Source organism: Pseudopodoces humilis, chromosome 7 (assembly GCF_049639895.1).
Source record: "Pseudopodoces humilis isolate 2021_Gansu_Grassland_sample_001 chromosome 7, ASM4963989v1, whole genome shotgun sequence".
Lineage (NCBI taxonomy): Eukaryota > Metazoa > Chordata > Aves > Passeriformes > Paridae > Pseudopodoces > Pseudopodoces humilis.
The window spans coordinates 47,788,654-47,809,486 of record NC_142206.1 but is presented as its reverse complement, the minus strand read 5'-3'; the positions used below and the strand labels follow the sequence as shown (position 1 = coordinate 47,809,486).

Here is a 20,833-nt window from a genome sequence, read left to right as displayed (position 1 = left end):
GGCAGACTTTGTACCATCCACCTACTCCAGCTGCATTCCTGACTTTGTCTCCCATTTTCTTCCTGTGATCAACCTTGAGAATTTATCCATTATACTAACTGTGTATGACATCACCTCATTTTTTGACAGTAACAGCCAGATAAGAAGTCTTAGCAACAGCAGCAGTGTTAGCAGCTGGCACAACAAAAGCAACCAAAGCAATAATTGAAAGGAATATAAACCAGAACTGTTGGGAGGCCCAGGCAGCAGTTTCACATACTATTTGTTACAAACACGATATTTATTTCTTCTCTTGTTCAGGTTTAGTTAGTATTGTGAGTAAGACAACATATTTACAAGCCACAATCTGAGTTTTAATTTTTCCTAACAGCACTTGAAAATGCAGATAAATGGATATTGCATATTGTTATGGAAGTACAATATATCAAACAAAAAAAAAAGTCAAAATACATCACAGAACTGTAAAAATGTGACTTTAACACTTTTCATCGTTTATTTATTTTGGCCTATACAAAACCAGCTGCACTGACCTGTGTACTGCAGTCCTCTGTACTCACTGATTGCCCCAGGGGGTTTTAAATTGGGCCAGTAGTGAAATAACATTTGTACTGCTGGAGGTTTAACTTGAGATGGTCCATAGGCTATGACATATAGCAAATCCTAAGGAAAAACAGGTACAGAATGTTTATTTTTTTAATGTAACAAACCACAATTCTTATTGTACTTCTGTTCAAAGATAGCTGAACACACAAAATTAATACAAAATAATACAATTAATATAAAATTAATACCTGAGAAACTTTCTTTGTGTATGCTCTTAGAGACAGGCTAGATGACCAACTTTGATGCTTCTGAGTTTGATCAGAGCATGCAACAGCAACCCCACACCCCACAGTGCACTAACAGAGCAAAATGAATTCTCTGTCTAGACATGGAGCAAAGATGTGAGATACAGATAAATACTAGATTCAGAGCAGATTCAGACAACAATACTCACAAATAGTTCTTTTTAAAGTCCGGTCTCACATAAACTGAGAATCCTGCTCATTATTAAAATTTCCACTCATTGGAGCCACAGCCACATAGTACCCTGGAAGCAGAGCTCTGTTCTATAACACATGGAACTGCCTCTGTAAACTAAAAATTAGAGGGACCTTCCTCTCCGTAATCCAGAAGGAGGATTGGATATAAAGATCATTTACAACTTCTTGGCATACAGTCAGTTCAATTTTCAAGCCATCTGGTTTTTATTACTACCCATGCACAGTCACTTCCACAAAGTATATATGACCATAAACTTACTTTCCATACTTCTTGCTTATATTTCATGAGGCATTCCAACAATTGGCAGTGATACACTGAGAGAGAAAAGACAGTATAGACTTAATACGGACATGGAAGCTCAGGTTACAGAAGTGATGTAATCAGCCGATTGGCTTTGTTTGTCCATCCAAAACGCTATGCCTCATTCAAGTATTTTTTATTTTAAAGGGCTTGCTAAAGAATCAGTGCTCTGAAAGTCATCACAAAATATAAGAAACTGAATATTAGTAACTTCTTTCTGGCAAGAAATGCAGGAAGATGACTACTATGAGGGTACAGCTTTTTGCACAGCAGTGGAAATCATTTTCAAACACATGTAGTTGAAAAATACCTGCTGATTCACAAAAACTTTGTCCCTCTGTCACAATGTAAATGGGAATCTTGTCATTCATTCTGAGGCAGCAACAGAAGTCACATGTAACAATATATTATTCCCATATATACCAAAGGCTATAGGAGCCACTCTGTATCAAACAAACATGAGAGCCAAGTGAACTACTTTACATGTTTGACTCCCAAAAACCACAGGGCAACATTTTTCTCTGATGGTCTGAACACAGAAATCACAAAAAACAAAGACAGAACGTTTAATGAAAAAACCTGACATCTGCAAGCAGCTTTTAAAAATGGTGTTCTGCTTTTATTTACCCGTGTGAGGCGTGTTAGGATTATGTGACACTCCTCACACAAGGCAGTGTGGGGTTCCTCCAAACACACACACACCATCTACCCATCCACATAAGACAGGAGATAGTTGACAGTTGACAATCATGCAGTGTAAGAGCTCACTGGGGTTAAATATTGTTTTGATTTGGTTATGTGGTCCCAATGGTTTAACAGGGCCTGCATCACTGTTGTTAGATACTCATAACTGCATTTAACTTCATTATATTTCCATTAAGCCTGCAGCCAGCATTACCTGTCTTCTTTAGAAGGATAGTACTACTTGTGAATTCAGTAATATTTGAATCATAATATAAGACAGTTACTATGAATTTCTGTAGACAAGGTAAATGGTATTTCTCTCCAACACCAAATTATATATATCAACACTATATTCTCAAGTCAAATATGAGTAGATCAGAGTCTCCAATCCTGGGCCAAATCACATTTCTTCATCACAAAGAGATCTCTTATCTACATAATGATTATTTCTGGCATGATGTTCAGAAATCTCAGTTTTGACTACAGTAAATAATTTTTCATCCTGTGCTGGATAATGACACAGTTTTGTCCCATAATGAAAACTCTTCTGATTGCATTTGACAATACTTCCTGACTGATGGTTTCAGAATGAATGATACTATGTTGCATGTTCACACATACCTGGGTTTGATGTGTACTGCATTGCAATCATCAGCATTGATGATGCAGACAGATTGACATGAGCTGGAACACCTTCTCGTTTTGAAGATCCCACTTAAAAGAGAGGAAAAAATAAATAAATTTTCTATTATAATAGGAAAATCAAGTGACAATAGCATGTAACTGATTTCAACTCATGCAGATAAAATCCCTAAGGTGCCATGTCATGAAAACAAAAACAAAAAAAAAACAACAACAACAAAAAAAAAACAACATCCAAGAAACAGAAATGAAAAAAAATCTAAAAAACTAGAAACACTGTATTGGGGGGTGAAACACCTTTTCTGGTGGAAGAGAAAGATGGCTAGGTATTGATCCACAGAGCACACACCTGATTTCCCAGATCAGCGTGACTTCATCCCTAAAACTGCATCAACCAGTTGCCTTCTCAAGTTCTCTCCTTCAGAACCCACAGACCGGTCAAAACAGCATCACTTGTACAGCCAAGTGCATGCAGGCCTCAGATTGTAGGAAGGGTAATGAGGAAGTGGAGGGTAAGGAGCCAAGAACAAATGGAAAGCCTGCTGTTGAGGCGTGCCCAGGAAGGGTTGGGGTTGGTGATAGCTGCTGGGGTACGGCACAGATTTCTTCTCAGGGAGCATCTGCTAAGAGCTCAAGTTACAGCTACATACCAGAAACATCAGTCCCATTGTTATGTGAACTGTGCTGAGAAAATGATGAACAGCAGCACTGAGTATCTTTTACCTCACACAGAAAGTGGCTGCAGTTCCTCCCGGTCTCCCATGAAGTGGGTTACTATTAAGTGGTATATATTTGGAAAAACCCTGCAGAACTTTTATATGGCAACATGGCTTTGAAGGCAAGCTCCTACACAGAGATGTCACAAGTATCTTTCCACCCTCACAGCACTTGCCCAAGCCTGGCTGCCAGGACCCAAATACCAAGCATTTGGGATAGAAGCACGGAACTGCAGCTCCAAGCTCAGTGAGCTGTTTTCATCCCTCCCATCTGGCTCTCCAACTGCTTAGACAATCTCTTGCATCCTCCCTTTTGGTTTGAATGAGAACTAAACACTAAGGGAAGGAAAGGTTCTGCACTTGCCTTCCAAAGAAGCATATAATTCCCAGCAGAGAAAGACAAGGAGACTAATTAAAAGAATACTCAAATAGAAACAAAGGAGGGAAGAGAAAATGGAGAATTTCTCCCTGTTCTCCACATGACCCAACATTACTATGGCTCTCTTCACTGCACTTCATTCATTTATTTTTGAATATTATCCACACAAATATATGCCCCAAATTATTACAGAAAGGTGTATTTTTATGGATTTAAATTGAAAAATACTTGGCAGCTCTAACTGGGCAATTAAACACAGCCATCAGCAAAAAAGTAGGACACAGTACTAGATTAGTAAATTTGAAAAGCACCAGACTGGTTTCATACAGGGATCTCACCGAAACTGATAGTGAAGAAAGCCAGCATGACAAATGCAAACGCAAGGATGCAATCCTTGGCAAGGGCAGTTGGGGAACAGCATCTATTTAAGTAAACCAAGGATTTGACTCAACCAGCTATTCTGAGGTATAATTCTATAGATCCAAGGACAGACAGCATAAGTCACCACCCTCAGCTGTTCTTTAACAGGTTACAGCAGTGGGAAAAGAAGTTGTTTAATGCAACATTCTGCTCCTAACCCAAAGAGTACCTATTGCACATACATACGAAATATATCTTAGCAATTTTGATTTGCACACTGTCATTAGACATGTCAAAGTTAATAGAGAAAACCTCATTACAATGTATTAAAAATTAATACTTTACATGGGAAAACCAAGGTCCAAGAGAGCTAGAGGACTTTTCCAAGATCAATGACTGGTCAAATTAGAAAATACAGGTGATAAATTTGCATTAGATATTAATCTCAAAACACTGGACTATGCTTCTTTCAGCATCTCCTGCAGGCTTTAATGACATCACTCTTGATCTCTGTACAAAAGTTGATCATGTTTTTCCACAAAGATCAGGAATATAGAGGTAAGGAGGAGACATTCTCACAAAATCACAGAATGGTAGATGTTAAAAGGGACCTCTAGTGATCATCTGGGCCAATCCCTCTGCTCAAAGGAAGATAACTAGAGCAGGTACCCAGGGCAATTTGTGTTTCGAGCATCTGCTAGGATGGAGAATCTGCAACTGCTCTGGCAAACTGTTCCAGCGTTTGGTCACACACAGTAAAAGGCTTGTTGGTTAAAACTGACCTAATACTGACCCAAATAATTCTCTCTGCAGAAAATGGTTATATTTCTCATTACTGCTGAAGTCCTATCAAGCTTTTTGTCAGGTACATGGACAACATTCAAAACACACCTCAAGATCCACACTGTGCAGGACTATGAAGTTAAGTAATCATGTGATATCTTCTCGGAGGGGAAGTAAAAAGAGGAAAAAAAGCAGGGACCATCAGATTCAGACCTAATTCTTAGGGACAGGAGGCATCCCAGGCACAGCTATTTAGCGCAGAACTTAGAGAGGAAGTGCCAAGAAGACAGAGAGGGAGAAAATCAGAAATTTACCACAACAATGTCACATTGAGAAAAATCATATTTGTACATCCAGATATAGTCCAGATGCAAAAACATGCATGTTGCTATTGCAGTTATTATTTCAGGAGCAGTTTGCCCATTGATTTTGTATTCAAAACTCCCACTGCGGGCACTGAAAGTTCTGTGAGTCTGAAAACAGTGATTTCTTAAATAAACATCATACTTTAAATGAAGGAAGAATTCACACAAAACCACAGCATAATAAATAAACAAAAATTATAGAGCTATTTCCCTTTGAAAAATAATCACATGAAATTATTTTATGTAAGTAGATTGATGTTCCATTACAATTCCATGACAGACTAAATTTTGACTTGTACAATCTGATACTATTACATGCCAAGAAAACAATGCTAGAATGAGTTCTACTTACATATAGCCATAGGCAGAAAAGATGTGCTGAGATACTCTATGATATCCTTGTGCAGAAATGGAGGAAAGGTAGCTAATGTTGAAATCATTGTATAGGGTAAAGTACTCAAAATATCATCACTGAGAAAAGGGAGTAAGCATGTAGTAGTGTAAAAAATTGATTGCCCAAGATCTGTTGAATAAAATGAAAGAAATACAGAATCATTACAATGAAAACGTAATTATGACTATATACTTTCTTGTTTACAAAACTAAAAAATAAATTATATTTAAATTCCAGCTTTCCTCTCAAAGTAATTTGGGAAGATAATCACTGCAGACAAGTCAGTTTACCCTCAATTTTTAAGTCCCTCCTAGAGGGAAACAGGAAACACTACTCCAAAGAGTCTGGGGCGGGGGGGGGAATATGAAAGCTACAGCCTATAAAATAATCAATTAAAATCAATACTGATTTTAATCATATAGTGATTTATGTAGAATGGCTTGAATTTAAGCAGAGATGTTACTAGAATCAGAATTTGAAATGCACATTGTATTGAAGGCCAGGTTTTGCAAAAAGCATTCTAGTCTTTATCAGTCATATTAATATAAGAATTTTATCTTAATTACCCTCAAGAGTTCTGCAAAGTACCTCATATATACTGACTACAGGAAAAGTCACTGTATTTTTCAAACCACATGTGATTAAACTACAGATCTTGATTTCCAGGGAAACCATTGTGGCCAGAAGTGGCCAGAGCTTAAAAGGATAGTATTTATCAAGATTTTCTATACCTATATAAATAAATCATATTGTAACTCTTTGGAAAGGATACTTAATAACTGTGCAACATTTTAAGATCCAAAGGGAAAGCATTGTGTATCTGGGCACCGTGGAATAATCTTAATACTCTCTCCCAACTGAGAAAGTGGTGTCCATAACCCTCTGAGGAAGGTTGCAGCATTCAATGAATCCTGAGTATGAACTTGTACAATAATCCAAAGACATCAGAAGGCCTTCCTCCTGCATTTGTTAATTATTCCTTAAGTGCATTACAGCCTTAAGTATGCCACACAGGCCTTCAGTCTCACCTGCACAACTGATGTGACTCGAAACTGTCTCTGCAAAGCACAGAGAGATCTGTAGCTCTAAACATCCTGGGACACAGCAAAAATTAAAACTGGCACTCCATTTCAGTGGTTCTGGCCAGTCTTCTATGCAAGAGTAACCAGACCCTCAATGCTACAGAGTGCTTCTCTCTTGCAATACACACTCACCAGCTAAACACAGTCTTTTACAACCTGATCAGGCCAAAGCTCGTTGTGCAAGGATTGCCTTGCACAGCAGCTGTACTTACCCAAACAACATGGATTGTTCTGATAAAAAAAAATATCTTTCTTTTTATCAGTTACTACGCTGAGGAAGAAATAAATAACAAGTTGTATCGCAAATTTAAATTCTCCGCACACAAAACCATTCAAAACCACACAAAATAGCGAGCTCCCCTTGCCCCAGGCATGAGTCAACCAAATTATTCCTGGCACATATTTATCTAAAATGTTCATAAAACTTGCAAGACAGTTCACTCCTCTCCTGTCAATTCATCCCAATGCTTAATCATCTTTATCATATAATTATTTTTTAATTTAAAAAAAATCCACTGCTGCTATTTAAGTGTATAACTTCTCATCCTGATCAACTATAACCACAAATAGATTGGTTTATTTTATTTCTCCTCACAGCAATCTTTACTTATTTTCATATGATAATCACATCTCCCATTTTTCTCTAAGCTACATAAACCAATTTTTTTCTGGTTTTCTCTCATTGTTCACATTTTCTAGATCTCATATAATTCTTGTTTTTTTCCTGGACTCTGGACAAATGGCACATGTTTTTCTTGAAGCTAGATGGACAAATCTGAAAATTTTACTCCAGCTGAGGCTTTGCTAGGGCTGTTAGAATATTAAACATAATGCTTCAGGTGTCTCATACATAAAAAAAAATGTTTGCACACTGCTAGAATAATATTTATTGTTAGTGACTTATGGTCTTCTCTGATCTACTGTTAACACACAGAGCTCTCTGCAGTACAGCTTCCAAGCTAGTATTGCCTCTATTTCCTTTAATTTTTCTCTTAAGCATAGTATTTTACATTTCTCCCTTGGTGATTCCTCAGAACAGAATGCAACTCGCCACAATTACTTGAGCTGCATACCTTTCACATAAAGCACATGCTAGCAACCATCTTGTAACACTTGTAAATCCAAATTCTATCACTTAAGTAAAAAAATTAAAATATTTAGTAACACTAGACCCAGCACAGACTCTTGTAAGATTTCCCACTGGTACACCCTTCCAGCTGCCAAGCCACTGGTAATTACTCCTTAAGTGTTTTCCTTACTCAAGTGGGTACCATTTCCCAGGATTGCCTGTGAGGATGCACAATGACACAGCAACAAAAATGGGATTAACCACACAAGGAGAGCCACTGTGTTGCTATTTAAAAAATGCATGTTTGCCCCATGCTATTTGTCCTTTACAAGTCTCCACTGATTGGTAATTATCACCATGTTATCTATTTAGGAAAAGACTTTTTTGACAATTAACTCCACCATTTCTAAGGAATGAAGTTAAGTCAACAAGTCTATATCTTGCTATGGGCCCAGCTTTTTTTGCAAGATCATACCATCTCCTAGTGCAGCAGTCTTGGATTCAGACATACTACTGCCAGCTCAAAGGGAATTCAGCACTTAACAGAAACAACTTTTCTCCCGAGTTCAGCAGCGTTATCAGACAGACAACCATCTCCCTATACTGACCTATATAAGGAATACATCGTGATACCACAGTGGAAATTAATATTGGCTAATGCATAGGGAGAATACTGGGCTACTGAATCCCAGTATGGAAAGGCCAACAGATTAACAAGCCAGACAAATGCAGAGCAGAATTTGAGGAAAATAATACAAACACAACACAGCCACTTGCAGCTAACTTAAAACATAAGACAATACTGCTTTTCTCTAAGACAGAGATGCTGCTATTTTTTTTACACAGGAGTATTTCAAAGCCATTTCAAAGCACAATTACAATGATTTTTTTCTCCAATTAGATATATTCTGTATTCTATGCAGAGATGGACCCTCACCAGAACACTCAATCTGTGTATTTGTTATAGGCCAGATACACATTTGCAAGCTCTTTATGCATTTTTAAGAGATCCACCCCAAATAGACAGTCTCAAGTTATCCCAGCAGATTCAAGTTAAAAATCTGGGTATTTTTACACCCATCTGTCTAATTTTTTATACCATTGTATTTTAGTTACATACCACCAGTACATCACTAAAAATCAGACAATCAGAATTCAAACCCAAATCCACATTTAGCAAAAAAAGCATCCTTTATTTAAGAAAGTCAAACAGAACACTTGGATATAAATGCATCCCAGGAGATTTGAAATCCAGATCCAGGTCAGTTTAGGCCCATCTCTTCTACTGGATATATGCATCACTCATGGGATTCACAGCACTGGAATCATTCAAGGGCCTGCTTACCATGTTGCCCATGTTGTAGCAAGGGAACTAGATCCAGTAGTGTCACCAGTGTCACGTAAAGTCCTTGATAGTCCAAAGATGGGTAGTCTGATAACTGAGCATCACGACTTTGCTGGCCACGTTCAGATGGAGCATCTCGCAGGACGCTGTAAAGGAGGGAGCGAGTAACAGTAGGGTTGATGGAACTGACCTGTGGTCTTAGAGATGGGGTGAGTGGGAATGGCACAGGAAAAAGACACATGGTCATGGGCACTGTCAAATTGGAGGCATCTTGATTCTCCTTCTTCCCTGTGCGGGACAAAATGCTGTTGGGGGGACAAAGAAAAAAAAGAGACAACAAAGACACAAAGAACAGCACATTACATTGAAATGACACTATAAAACAAATAATAAAAGACCAGATATATCCCACATAAGATGCAATCACTAACGAAACCAGCATGTCTACAAATCTAGCAACCATTTACTTCCATGCTTCGAGATAAGAGAATTAAAAATTGGCATCTAGGAAAATTTCATTGCATCTCATGTGTTATCTGGTTCATAAGGAGCAAAAATATAAAAATGCATGTTTCAGTGCCCTACCCATGTTTCACAGTTAAGAAACATTCTAAGAATTAAAAGTGTTTAGCTGTGTCAAAACAGGCTGGTATTTTGCTCTGAGAATCTGAGGATTTTAAGAGATTTATATTTTCCCCCCTATAATCTTTTGAGCCAACTGACTGAAAACATGCAAAATATAGGTGTGGCACTTGCAGAAACATGTTTTAGCAAAGAATAAACATGTGTGTTTGTTAAGATAGCCTTAAAAATCACATGTTTATTGCATTAAAATAATGTCTGTATGTATTTTATGATACTGTTTCATGACCACTCACTCAGTATCATTTGAGATAATGAAGTTTAAACAGGCACATGGATTTAGAAATAATATAATATTTCTAAAATGTTAACTAAACTACATTTGGAAAAGTCATAAAATAATATATAGTAGATGGTCTTTAGCATATGTTTGTGAGCTAATGATAATGGTTGTTTATGTGTGTTTTTAATTTTGCCCATGTTTAGGGAGGAAACATTTTGCTTTATGAATACAAACACTCCTTGGGTAAATAGTTACCTTCAAAAATCTAAGGGCTAAGCAAGCAAAACCAATTATGTAACTGCAGATCAGACAGTGTGTTACCATACACTCCTGCTGTTACTTACGTTATTATTCAACAAAACCCACTATAAACTAAAGGAGAGATAATTTCAAAAAATAAAAAGAATTTAGTGGGAATCAAAATAGAGGCTATACGTCAACCAACCAGCTTGTTATGTAGTTTTTAAAATGTTGCAAACATGGTTGTAAACATGGTAATCTAATTTATTTTAAAAATAAACCCAACTATTTTAAATAGAAATAAATTGTCACTTAAGCAGGGTTATATTTTAGTTATCAAGCAATTATAGGGTTAGTTCATAATCTCCATATGTGCCTATAAAATATAATATACCTTTTAAATATATTAACCCACACACAATGCTTTTTTTTTTTCCTTTATAAAGCACCTTTTTGCACCTCTCAGTCATTGGGATTTCCAAAAGCAGTTGCTGTTGGTTTAACTCTGTTCCCACAGTCAGTGTTAAAACTTATAAAAAACATGTCAGTAGCACTAAGATTTCCACTGACTCATGTAAAGCAGAATTATATCAACAGAGAGCACTTCTGGAAACCTCTCCTCTCTTTTAACAGTACAGAAATCCCTACCATATAATCACCTCAGCAAATCTTACCTCCAAGTCAATTCAACAATTTACACAAGTAACGCAAACTCTTGCTAAGGTGCTTATAAGAGAAGGTGTCATTCATTTGCCATATATATAAAACACTTTTACAAAAACAGTTCTTTGCCAAGTGGCTACTATCACATGGCTACTTGACTACTATTACATCACCCTTGCAGTCAGAGATGACAGACACAGTCTGTCTTACAAAACTACTTTTTTTTTCTTTTTTTTTTATTGTGCCACACATATTTGGCAGATTATTTTTGTTTCTGTTACCCAATGTCCAGTAAATAAAAACATGATCACTGTCACAGTAGTGTTTATCAAATTGTATCAGAACATCACCTAAGATCTAGTATGACTTTAAAAAGAAATTATCAGAGTGCTGATTCCTTTTAATTTGTTTGATGTTCATTTGCCATATTTTTCAGCTTATGTTTAGAGATATGAAGGCACTACACTATATTCTTTTCTTGTCTACCAACAGATAATACCAATTATTCATCTTTTTACTTGCCAAAACATCGCTCCAACTGCACTTATTTCCAGAAAGGATATTAATCCTTTCTTTTTATGCTGAGCTACAGGCCCATCTCTGGATTAGATGCCAAAGCACACCTATTGTATCTTGATCAGGGCATCCTTTTGTTTAACAGTAATAAGATTAGATCTAAACTCCAGCTGAAAACACACCAAATTTATTAAAAAACAAATAAAAAACCCGCAAAATTTCATGTCCAGGCTTTTGCCTGACTTTTACTTTTTAAAGGCAATAAGCAGAGGAGTCTAAACTGAAAATCTAGGAAGTCCCTTAAGACCAAGATACAATGACTGCAATTTGCTTCTGGTTCAACTCAAACCAAGTATTGAGAATTTGGAGTATCTGCAAATCATAACTCCACACTGAACTTACTCCATACTGAACTTGCTCTGCAACAAGGGGAAAACCTACCAAGGCTTGTTTCAAGATGTGTATATCTTTGCTGCAAATCTATCCCAAAATTACTGCCTTCTTGGAAGGGTTCCCTAAAATGCCTACAAGTGAAATTACATCTCACCAAGGCAGCAAAACAAGCTTGACCATTAATTAGCCACCAAGGCATTTACAACTATGCCTCACATAAAGTATTTTACTTAGAAATACATATGGAGAATTTTCTTCAGGAAAATGTGAAAGAAAAAGCTTTTCTGCAAGATGTTTATTAAGCCTTATATCATTCCTCAAATGAGGGAGAAATCACTGAAAATGAGAAGGGCATGAAACAAATTCATGCTGTAATGTAAAGAGATGCTTTTCCCAAAGAGAAAATTAAAGAAGAACTAAATGAATCAATGTGCTATGCATTGTGTATGGTGATTTTATGTGATGTTTGTTATAGAAATAAGGAATTTATTTTTTCAATCATTCCACATCTGTTCCCCCCACCCCTGAGCTTGTAATTTATGGAGGCTGCATACAGAGCAAAGGAGCAAATTAATCTCTTGTGCATCTTAGCATAACATGGAAAGGTAAAAGCGTAATAAACAGCAAAATCTACTTCTGTAAAACCCAATCATTATGTGGAATTTCTCTGACTGTTCCTTCATTATTTCTATGACTACACATGTTCATCAAGAATTGTTTGTCCCTAACAGCCCAAATTCATTGCATATGCTCTGTGTTAAGCTAGAAAGATTATTCTCCACCATGTACTTCTATAACTGATGTTCACCCTTGTACAATGGAGTCTCAGTGTAGGAGGCAGAAAGGAGACTCAGCATGCAAAATATTCAAAGAAATTTTTGAACACGCTCTTCAGAAAGGTTCTTAACCAGTCTGTTTAGTTTTAGGGTAAATCTTGCAGAGATCTGCACACAGTGGGTGGGAGTTTCCTTCTTTCCATCTGCCACACTAAATACAGGGTGTGTTGTTTTGCTTTTTTATCCATCTTCTTTCTTAGTATTAGCAAGTGTATAAACTTACACTGGTTCAACCATAGCACTCAGCCTTTGACCCAAAGTTCAAACTCCCCAGTTACAGGGGTTTAGAACTTGAATTTGACCTTGCTGAGTATCAGAACTCAGTCCGCTGAAATTTAGGTCCAAGCCTTAGCATTAATTTCTCATACCCTTTTAGTTCTGAGGCCTATCAGATCCCAGATCATGAAGGACAAAGCCATTTGTGTAGATCTGTGTATGAGATATAAGCACCACTTCTGCCTCCATGGGGTTCAGCATTATCAACAAGAGGATTTTGGTTCAGTCCCATTCTGAACATGAAATAAAACAAATGGAGTTGCTCGATTGTGCAATTGCTGCCCTAATTTCTGATCTGCTCTCATGGCTGCTAAGTGCAAAGCTTTTTCAGTAAGCCCAGGAACATCACCGGTCCTGGACTGTGAAGAATTTATCAACAGGACAGGTCAACTATACTGTTTAGAAAGAAGACCACAGAGTGGTGTAAAGATGCTTTCTTTAAGCAACACATTCTAAATCTATCCTGACCCAGTGAACTTCTGACCAAAAAGAAACATATCTCATTACAGCAGTTGGTAGTTACAGCTAAAAGAGAAAATGTTCAGAATCAAATCCAACTTTCTTGCTTGAACAGCTTAAAAGCTCACAGTATTTAAACAAAAGCAATGTCTTGTCATAAATAATCTTACTTTAATGCAATTTAAGTGTGTGTTGTACAAATCGTCCATCATAACAGCCTGATGTGGGAACAGAGAAACATTTCAGAAGTATCTTTAGTGACACTTAGAACATATTTTCCCACTGCTCAATACAATGAGACAAAATTGAATTTATTAACCTCCAAACAAAAAGTCCTACTGGTTGTAGGCTGTAGTCGTACTGGCTCTAAGTTTCTTCAACAGTCTAAATGAGGAGGGAAACAAACACTTCTGGTCTTGAAATTTTCAAAAGTAAACAGGAGGTTTCAAGTTTGCTTTGAACAGGTGTTCCACTAAAAATTATTTCTGTCTATGTATCTCTCCTTATAAACAGGGTCAAGAAAATTTTGATGTATCCCAGGCTCTTTGAATGTTAGAATGAACTGTTCCCACTTTCTCAAGTTTAAATTCTTGCTTCTCAACTTGTATACATCATAGGAGTATATCTACAAACATATGGATAAATTGTATTTTGTTAATGTTTCCTCCTCAAATAAGGTAAATAACTTGATTTCCAAACTACCTTCTGACAGCAGGGACAGTCTTTCCAGGTAAAAATCAGGAAGCTATGCAGAGAAATGCAATTTGAACTGCATTTTTCTAGATGTGAAAACTAGTGGCAGACAAAACCAGCAGATAAAAATCTCCTCTTCATGGTAAAAAGCCACTTTAAAAACAATTTGTAAATACGAATCCACTAGGCAGCACTGTGGAATGCACATTATTCCTAATAAAGTCTCACATTTTTTTCTGATTTTTTTTTTTTAGGAAGACAGGAAGTACTATTTCCTATTCATAATGTGTTCTGTATTCATGTGGTATTTAGCACTATACATTATTACTAAACATTAAACTAAGTCAAAAACGTCGGATCAGGACAATCCTGATGTGTTGTTGCCATCCAAATCCAGATCTGTCTGGATACAAACTTCATGTCTACTCCTGTTGTTCTCAGGGACTGAACCAGAACCCAGAACAGCTGAACTATGCAACAGTAAGAACCCAGTTCTGCTGGCTCATCTGGCTCGTCACTCTGGGATTCTGAGGCACCAAGGTCATGATTATAGACAACTAAAAATCTATAGGTCACCAACTCCTCTCTTCACAAGTTCAGCATGTTTGTGCGTTCAGCTAAGTCCTAGAAGGGCCAAGCAAATGCATAATCAAGCAAGTTTATTCTAGAATCAGCCACTCAATAAGGGGGCTTAACTGGGCAAATTGGGCAACAGCCACTGAAGAGGTTCGTTCATACCATGTTTTTCTTAAATTATGCTCTGACTCTTTTTGGCTGACCATTGACCCATTAAATCTGGCAACCAATTCAAAGCCAATCAAAATCCCCTCCAATTCTTTAGCTCTTTTTTCTTCAAGAGCATAGGTCAAAACTTACCTCAGTAATGTCTGAGAAAAGTATTTCAGAGTATTTGCAATGTCAGTTCCAGAGGGCACAGGGTATATGTTGTGGAGAACCCGGTTGTGGTACTCTTGAAGGTAACGGATTTTGGAAGCAACTACATAAAAGACAAAAAAACAAACACAAAAGTTTTCATTTAGGTTTTTTGCAGACTTTGACAGAGTCATGTCTGTTTCTTCCATTTCTCTTTCTTTTTGTTTTTTAATTTAAGTGTTAAACTCAACAAACAGAAAAATCTCTCTGTTCCTTCTGTTCTGGCTGAAAAAATTGCAAAAGAGTGCCAGGGAGAACACATGGAAGTGAATTTCTGCATCTGTATTAGGCAAACTTAGTGCTAGCAAATTAAAAAATATATATTATTACCACTCTGCATTTCTTCCATGTCTCCAAGCATCTCAAGATTCATTTATAATGAATGACTCATTGGATCACAGGAGGTTCATGTGAGACAGATAAGTATTTCTACAGCCAAAGCAGAGATATAAGCTAAGACAGAGAGACCTTATGTGATTTACTGCAGGCCATACATTTACTTTATGCAATGAAGTAAAGATTCAAAAAGATATTAAAAGAGTGAAGTATCTGCTGTTTATTTGTCTTAGGAAGTGTGATAAAGCAGATAAGGGGATTTCAAAGAGGAGTAGGAGGTGTACACCTTCACTGAAACCAATTTTGGTTGCATTGCAAGTAACAGTGGGTTTATTTTCTAATAGGAATCTTTGTTCAGTGTTGGGAAAAAAGTAATTACCCGCCCAAGTTGCTTTGCCTTACATTGCCTATACAGCACAAGACAGTCTCATGTAGAGACACCTACACACACAACTCTTGTTGCTCCACTCAGATTAATCACCTCTGCTGAGAGAGTGCATTGGCTGGGGCAGAGGGCTGCTCAGCTGTGCTGCACTGCAGACCCAGCCTCAGGAAAGCACAGCTGCCTGGGAATCTTCATCATGTTAAAAGTGCACCAAGACTGTAACAGGCAGTTAAAAGGGGAGATGCTTCTGAATTCTTTCAGCCCTTAAGCATATGGATTATAATAGTCTTCCACTAGAACAAGACATACTTTGCTCCCGCACAGGGCTCCATCAGTGTGGAAGATAAATCATGGTCCCTAAACAAGCAATACTTTGTTTTATTCTCATGGTCAAATGGCATTTATTAAGGAATTAATACCATTAAGTCCTCCACTGAACAGAAAGGTACTAACTACCTGAGAGACAGTTCATGAATTTTCTGATGTTTTTCTGTGCTACTGGCAAGTTGAATAAAAAGGGGTGACATTGTATCCATATGGCAGAAAAAGACTGATGGACAGACAGCAAAAGCAAAGCGTCTGCAAATACTGTTGGAGGCTCAGCTTGAGATACTGAGAGACATTTTGCCAGCATAGTTAACAGTACACACTGGACTTTTACATCCAGAAAACAAAAGATTCCCTGAGTGGTCAGCCACACAATAAATGAGGTTTGACAATTTCAAGTCAATTATCCATAAAATAAGGAACACTCAAATAATCATCAAATGAAGAATACTGTTTTCTTGAATGCAGGAATGTAAGAAATCTTGCAGCAGCCAACCAAGATAATTCTTTAACTCATTTCCTGCTGTAAGGACAGCACTCCCCAATTCCTGCAGCAAGTGAAGCTTCTACAGACAAAAGTCTCCCTCATGCTATTACCTGGCTTCATCACAAGGAGAAAGCCCATCATGTGACTGAAGGACTGGAGTCTATGTGAAACCAGCAAGCATAAGTCTTTTACTTCACAAATTTATTTTAAGGTGACATTAATGAGTAACTAAAAACCAATCATGATTTTTTCCCTCCCCTTCAAACAATTGAAAACAGAAGTTTCATCATACTGACTCAGATCGCCTCAGGATAAGTGGGAGCAAGATCAGAGCCTTTCAGGCTACCACATAGGCCTGTGGCACATGAACTGTGCTTTGCAGGAGGTTATCCTGTATGAGAGCAGCCATAAGTGGCTTCCTGTACAGCCTTCAAACCACTGGCATAGGAACATCTGGGCAGGATGTGTTTCACTCCACATTACAGAGGTTGACTTGAGCAGTCCAAGACTGTCCCCCCGTTCTTACCTCACACCTCATTCTTTCTGCCCACTAATCTCAGTTTTAGTCCCAGATTCGCAGGCTGTCTCATCAGAGACATTTCTTTCAACTGTCATAAAAACTAACCTAGTTTAGTTTCTAGATTAAGAAAGCAATGACTTCATAAATGCATTTGGTGATGTTACTTTCTCTGGTCAGGGAAAAACAAAGTATGAAACCAAGTGTATTTGTAAGGGACACAGACTAAAGAAGACAGTACCCAACTAAGAACAATTCACAGCAAGGTGCACAGATTACTGTGGCTGCCATGGTTTGCTGTCAGACATCTGTAAATTAAATGGACTAACACAACACCAAAGATTATTAAAGAATTCAGATCTAGATGTATTTCAGAGAGCTGTGTGCCTCCCTCCAGTTACTAGCTTTCAATAAAGGGCATAGGGTATCTAGAATCACTTGAACTACTTTTTTTAAAAAATAAAGATGGAAATCCATTTATTTGTATTAATTGGTATTGTTGTGCAATTGTATCAGGCCAAATATCAAAAGAGAAAACTGATTTATAAAGCCCAAATATAAACATTAGCTTTAGGCTATAGGTTTCAGCCTCACTTCTCAGTTCTGTTTCCCAAAACTCTGTCCATTTCAGCACAGCCTCCCAGAACACAAACTTCTGAAGGAAAGCCTCAGAACAAAAACTTTGCCTGCTTTCAAGTTACAGCAAGTGTGTGAATGACCAAATTTTCTGAGTTTCTGAGTACCCAGTGACACATTTTAAAAAGTGATATACTTGTGAAAGTACTTGGCCACTGTCATAAGGTTACCACAAAAAACAAATAGGTATCTCTCTAGCATCTACACAGACCTCACTAAACTTCTCAACCCTCATGTAAGCATTGACTGAACTGAGAGTGAAACCATTAGGAGTCCTCAAAGACGGCCTTGGTTGCTCCACTGTCCTGGAGGGGAACAGAGCAGGCACCAGGCATTCCCAGGACATTACTTACCACAACTAAACACCAAATACTGCTTTTTAAGGTGAAAAATAATTCATTTTCTTTGAATACCACAGAACACCTCAGGCATGCTGCAAAGAGTCAAATGGTGAAAGTCACTGTTGATATATCTGGTATGCAATACAAGATGTGTGTTGTCACAAAAAAGAGAAGCTTCTCCAGTCAACTTCCCAGACTGATACCATTTTACCTGTGGTTCATAGAACCTGCCCAAGAGCTGTGGGATTCATGTTTAGACCAGCACATCTTCTGTTCCAATCAGTGTGATTCCTCAGTCGTAGTGTTTCACTGATGTTCTTGGTAAACTGAGATTCATTATGACTTGTAACTTGAGTCCTTCCCAAGACATTCTGGTTCTTGCCTGTCACTCAGTGAGGGCAGAAGCAACAACAGCAACAGCTGGGGTTTGAAAGTTTGACTGGTAGTGATGTATGCACACCAACACATCCTTGTCAGAGTCCATTACTCAAAAATTGCTGGTGAGGGAATCTTGAAGTTATGTAGAGACAAAGACAATTGGTAATGCCACAAGAACTAGGCAGGGAAATAGCCTTGGTAAAAAAATATATTCAGCAGGTTAGAACACACAGGATATGTCCATTAACCAACTACTCTTCCTGGAGTATAATGAAAAGGAACATTAGAAGGTAGAAAGACCTGAAATCTGGACTCTAAGTAAATCTTAAAATAGAGAGAAATAGGGGTATGGTAGGCCTAGATGCAGTGTCTTGAAAAGTACAAAGGGATGAAAAGCAAAAACAGCCAAGGATAAAATATGAAAGAGAAGCTCAAACAGAGCAGACCAAAAACATTAGGAATGGAGGAACAGAGAAGGCAGAATAGAAAAGGAAGAAAATGCCATAGCCAGTGCTGGGACAAAAAGTAGCAGAATTTCTTCCGCATGGCAGTGTGAAGGAAGTGTAATTAATGCATAAGTATCACACAAGAGAAGAAACAACTACAGAACTCAGGTAGAAGGTGGGGAAGGCAGCAACAACAGAACAGTACAGATCCAAACATTGCACAGTTCAGAGCTTCTGCACAGTCAGAACATTGTGTCTCTATTTATGAGGCTAGAACTGCACCTTTACAGCAATGAATTAACATCTGCATAATGTTTTTAAAGCAAAATCATCCACCACTGTAAATAAGCAGTAAACCCTAAAGGAAAAAAATACAGGTAATTTTTGTTAGATCAATTCAGCATACGCATATATAAACACAATGATGCTTCTCAGTGACCTGGAGGAAGAAGAGAGCAAGTCTCAGCATGTGAAGTGTCAAATCACATCACGTCATCAAGCCAAACATCAATCCAACCTCCTGGTCACAGCCTGCCTATTCATAACTGTGACACTGTATCAGGCAAGAAAGTAGCTTTGACTTGGGTGAGAAGCTCGACTACCCCAGTATTTTCTTCTCAGCATCCCATCAGGGCTCTTGCAGACACACCAGTTGTCACGAGCAACAACAGTGGGGAACACTTCCACGGCCCAGATGCAGGTACCCCAACCACCATGTCATCTAATAGTGCTCTGATCAGATCTAGCCAACATGGTGGTTCGAACACCAGTGACCAGGCAGAGGCACGCTGGCAGGGGGATGCCAGCGCCTGGGGTAATCCTACTGGGATCGGGCACTGTGGCAGGCGGCCTGTCGGCAGGACACAAACACCCAGCCTACATTCACCCGAAAGGTGAGCGGCCCGGGCAAGAACGACAGCACGACTCTTGTCGCTCCATGTCACTGCAAGACAACCTGCAAGGTGGCAACGCGTGCGTCACCTCTGCTCTCGCAGGTGGCCGCATCCTCTGGAACCGGGCGCAGCGCCGGCACACGGGGCAGGCTGGACCGCTCCCGCTGTGGGGCGGGGGGCGAAGCCGGCAGTCTCAATATTAACTCTCACCCCCGATCCCTCATTTCCCCCGTCGGCTCCCCGGCGCTGCCTTTGCACAAACACGCCGCCGCCCCGAGCGGGCCGCCCGGACAGCCAGGGGCTCCGGGGGGCTGCGGCCACCGGCACCGGCTCCGGCAGAAAGAGCCAGAACGCCGGCAGCCCCCTCCCCCTGCACCGCCCGCTCGCGGCCGCCGCAGACCGCGCCGGGAGCCCGGGCAGCGCCGCCCCGCCGGGCGCCGGGCGGCGGTGGGGCACCGCCATCGGCGGGACGGCATCCCCGGCCCCGCTCCCCTCCCCTCGGACAGACCCCGGCCCGCCGCCCGCCCGGCCCCACTCACACTGCTCCGCCTTGGTGGACATGCTGCCACCCCGCTCTGCCCCTGGGCGCCGCGGAACGCCGGCCCCCGGCCGCGATGGAGCAGCCGGCGGGGGTGGCCGAGCCGGTGCCGCTGCCGGTGCCGCAGGGCTGCGGGCCGGGGAACGGCGGGCGGGCGGGACCGGGCGGGAGCGCGCTTAAAGGGGCAGCGCGCCTGGCGGCCGCGGCAAACAGCATCCTCGGGAGGGACGGGGTGGGAGGTGGGACGGGGGACATGAGACTTGGGATGCGACGGGATGTGATGGGAAGGGGATCCCGGGGCGGTCCTGTGGCCCCGCCAAACTTGTCACAGCGTCGAGCTGGAAGTCGTCGAGCCGGAAGATCTTGATAAGCGTCGGCGGTGCACCCGGGGCTGCGGAGGGGCTGGCGGTGCCCTCGCCAGGCCCCGCGGGAGCTGCACTGAGCGAGGACAGCGGTGGCGGCACTGCCAGGAGCTGTGCTGTGGGCTCCGTGTGATCCTTGACACGGAACAA

At 39.8% G+C, this 20,833-nt stretch overlaps 1 protein-coding gene across 6 annotated transcripts in view; it reads right to left on the bottom strand.

Moving 5' to 3' along the window:
- The window catches only part of UNC79 (unc-79 subunit of NALCN channel complex), a 105,929-nt gene extending 85,485 nt beyond the window's left edge, over positions 1-20,444 (bottom strand). For 5 of the 6 annotated variants that reach the window (XM_088058197.1, XM_088058199.1, XM_088058200.1 and 2 more), the window contains exons 1-7: positions 20,323-20,444; positions 14,981-15,101; positions 9,164-9,468; positions 5,626-5,796; positions 2,650-2,742; positions 1,303-1,358; positions 531-660 (exon numbers count right to left, since the gene is read on the bottom strand). In XM_088058197.1, the coding sequence (XP_087914323.1) occupies positions 531-660; positions 1,303-1,358; positions 2,650-2,742; positions 5,626-5,796; positions 9,164-9,468; positions 14,981-15,101; positions 20,323-20,344 (898 nt within the window). In that variant the 5' untranslated portion in view covers positions 20,345-20,444. The remainder of the gene's footprint in view (positions 1-530; positions 661-1,302; positions 1,359-2,649; positions 2,743-5,625; positions 5,797-9,163; positions 9,469-14,980; positions 15,102-20,322) is intronic. The other variant, XM_088058201.1, reaches the window with a different exon arrangement.
- Positions 20,445-20,833: the final 389 nt, after the last annotated feature.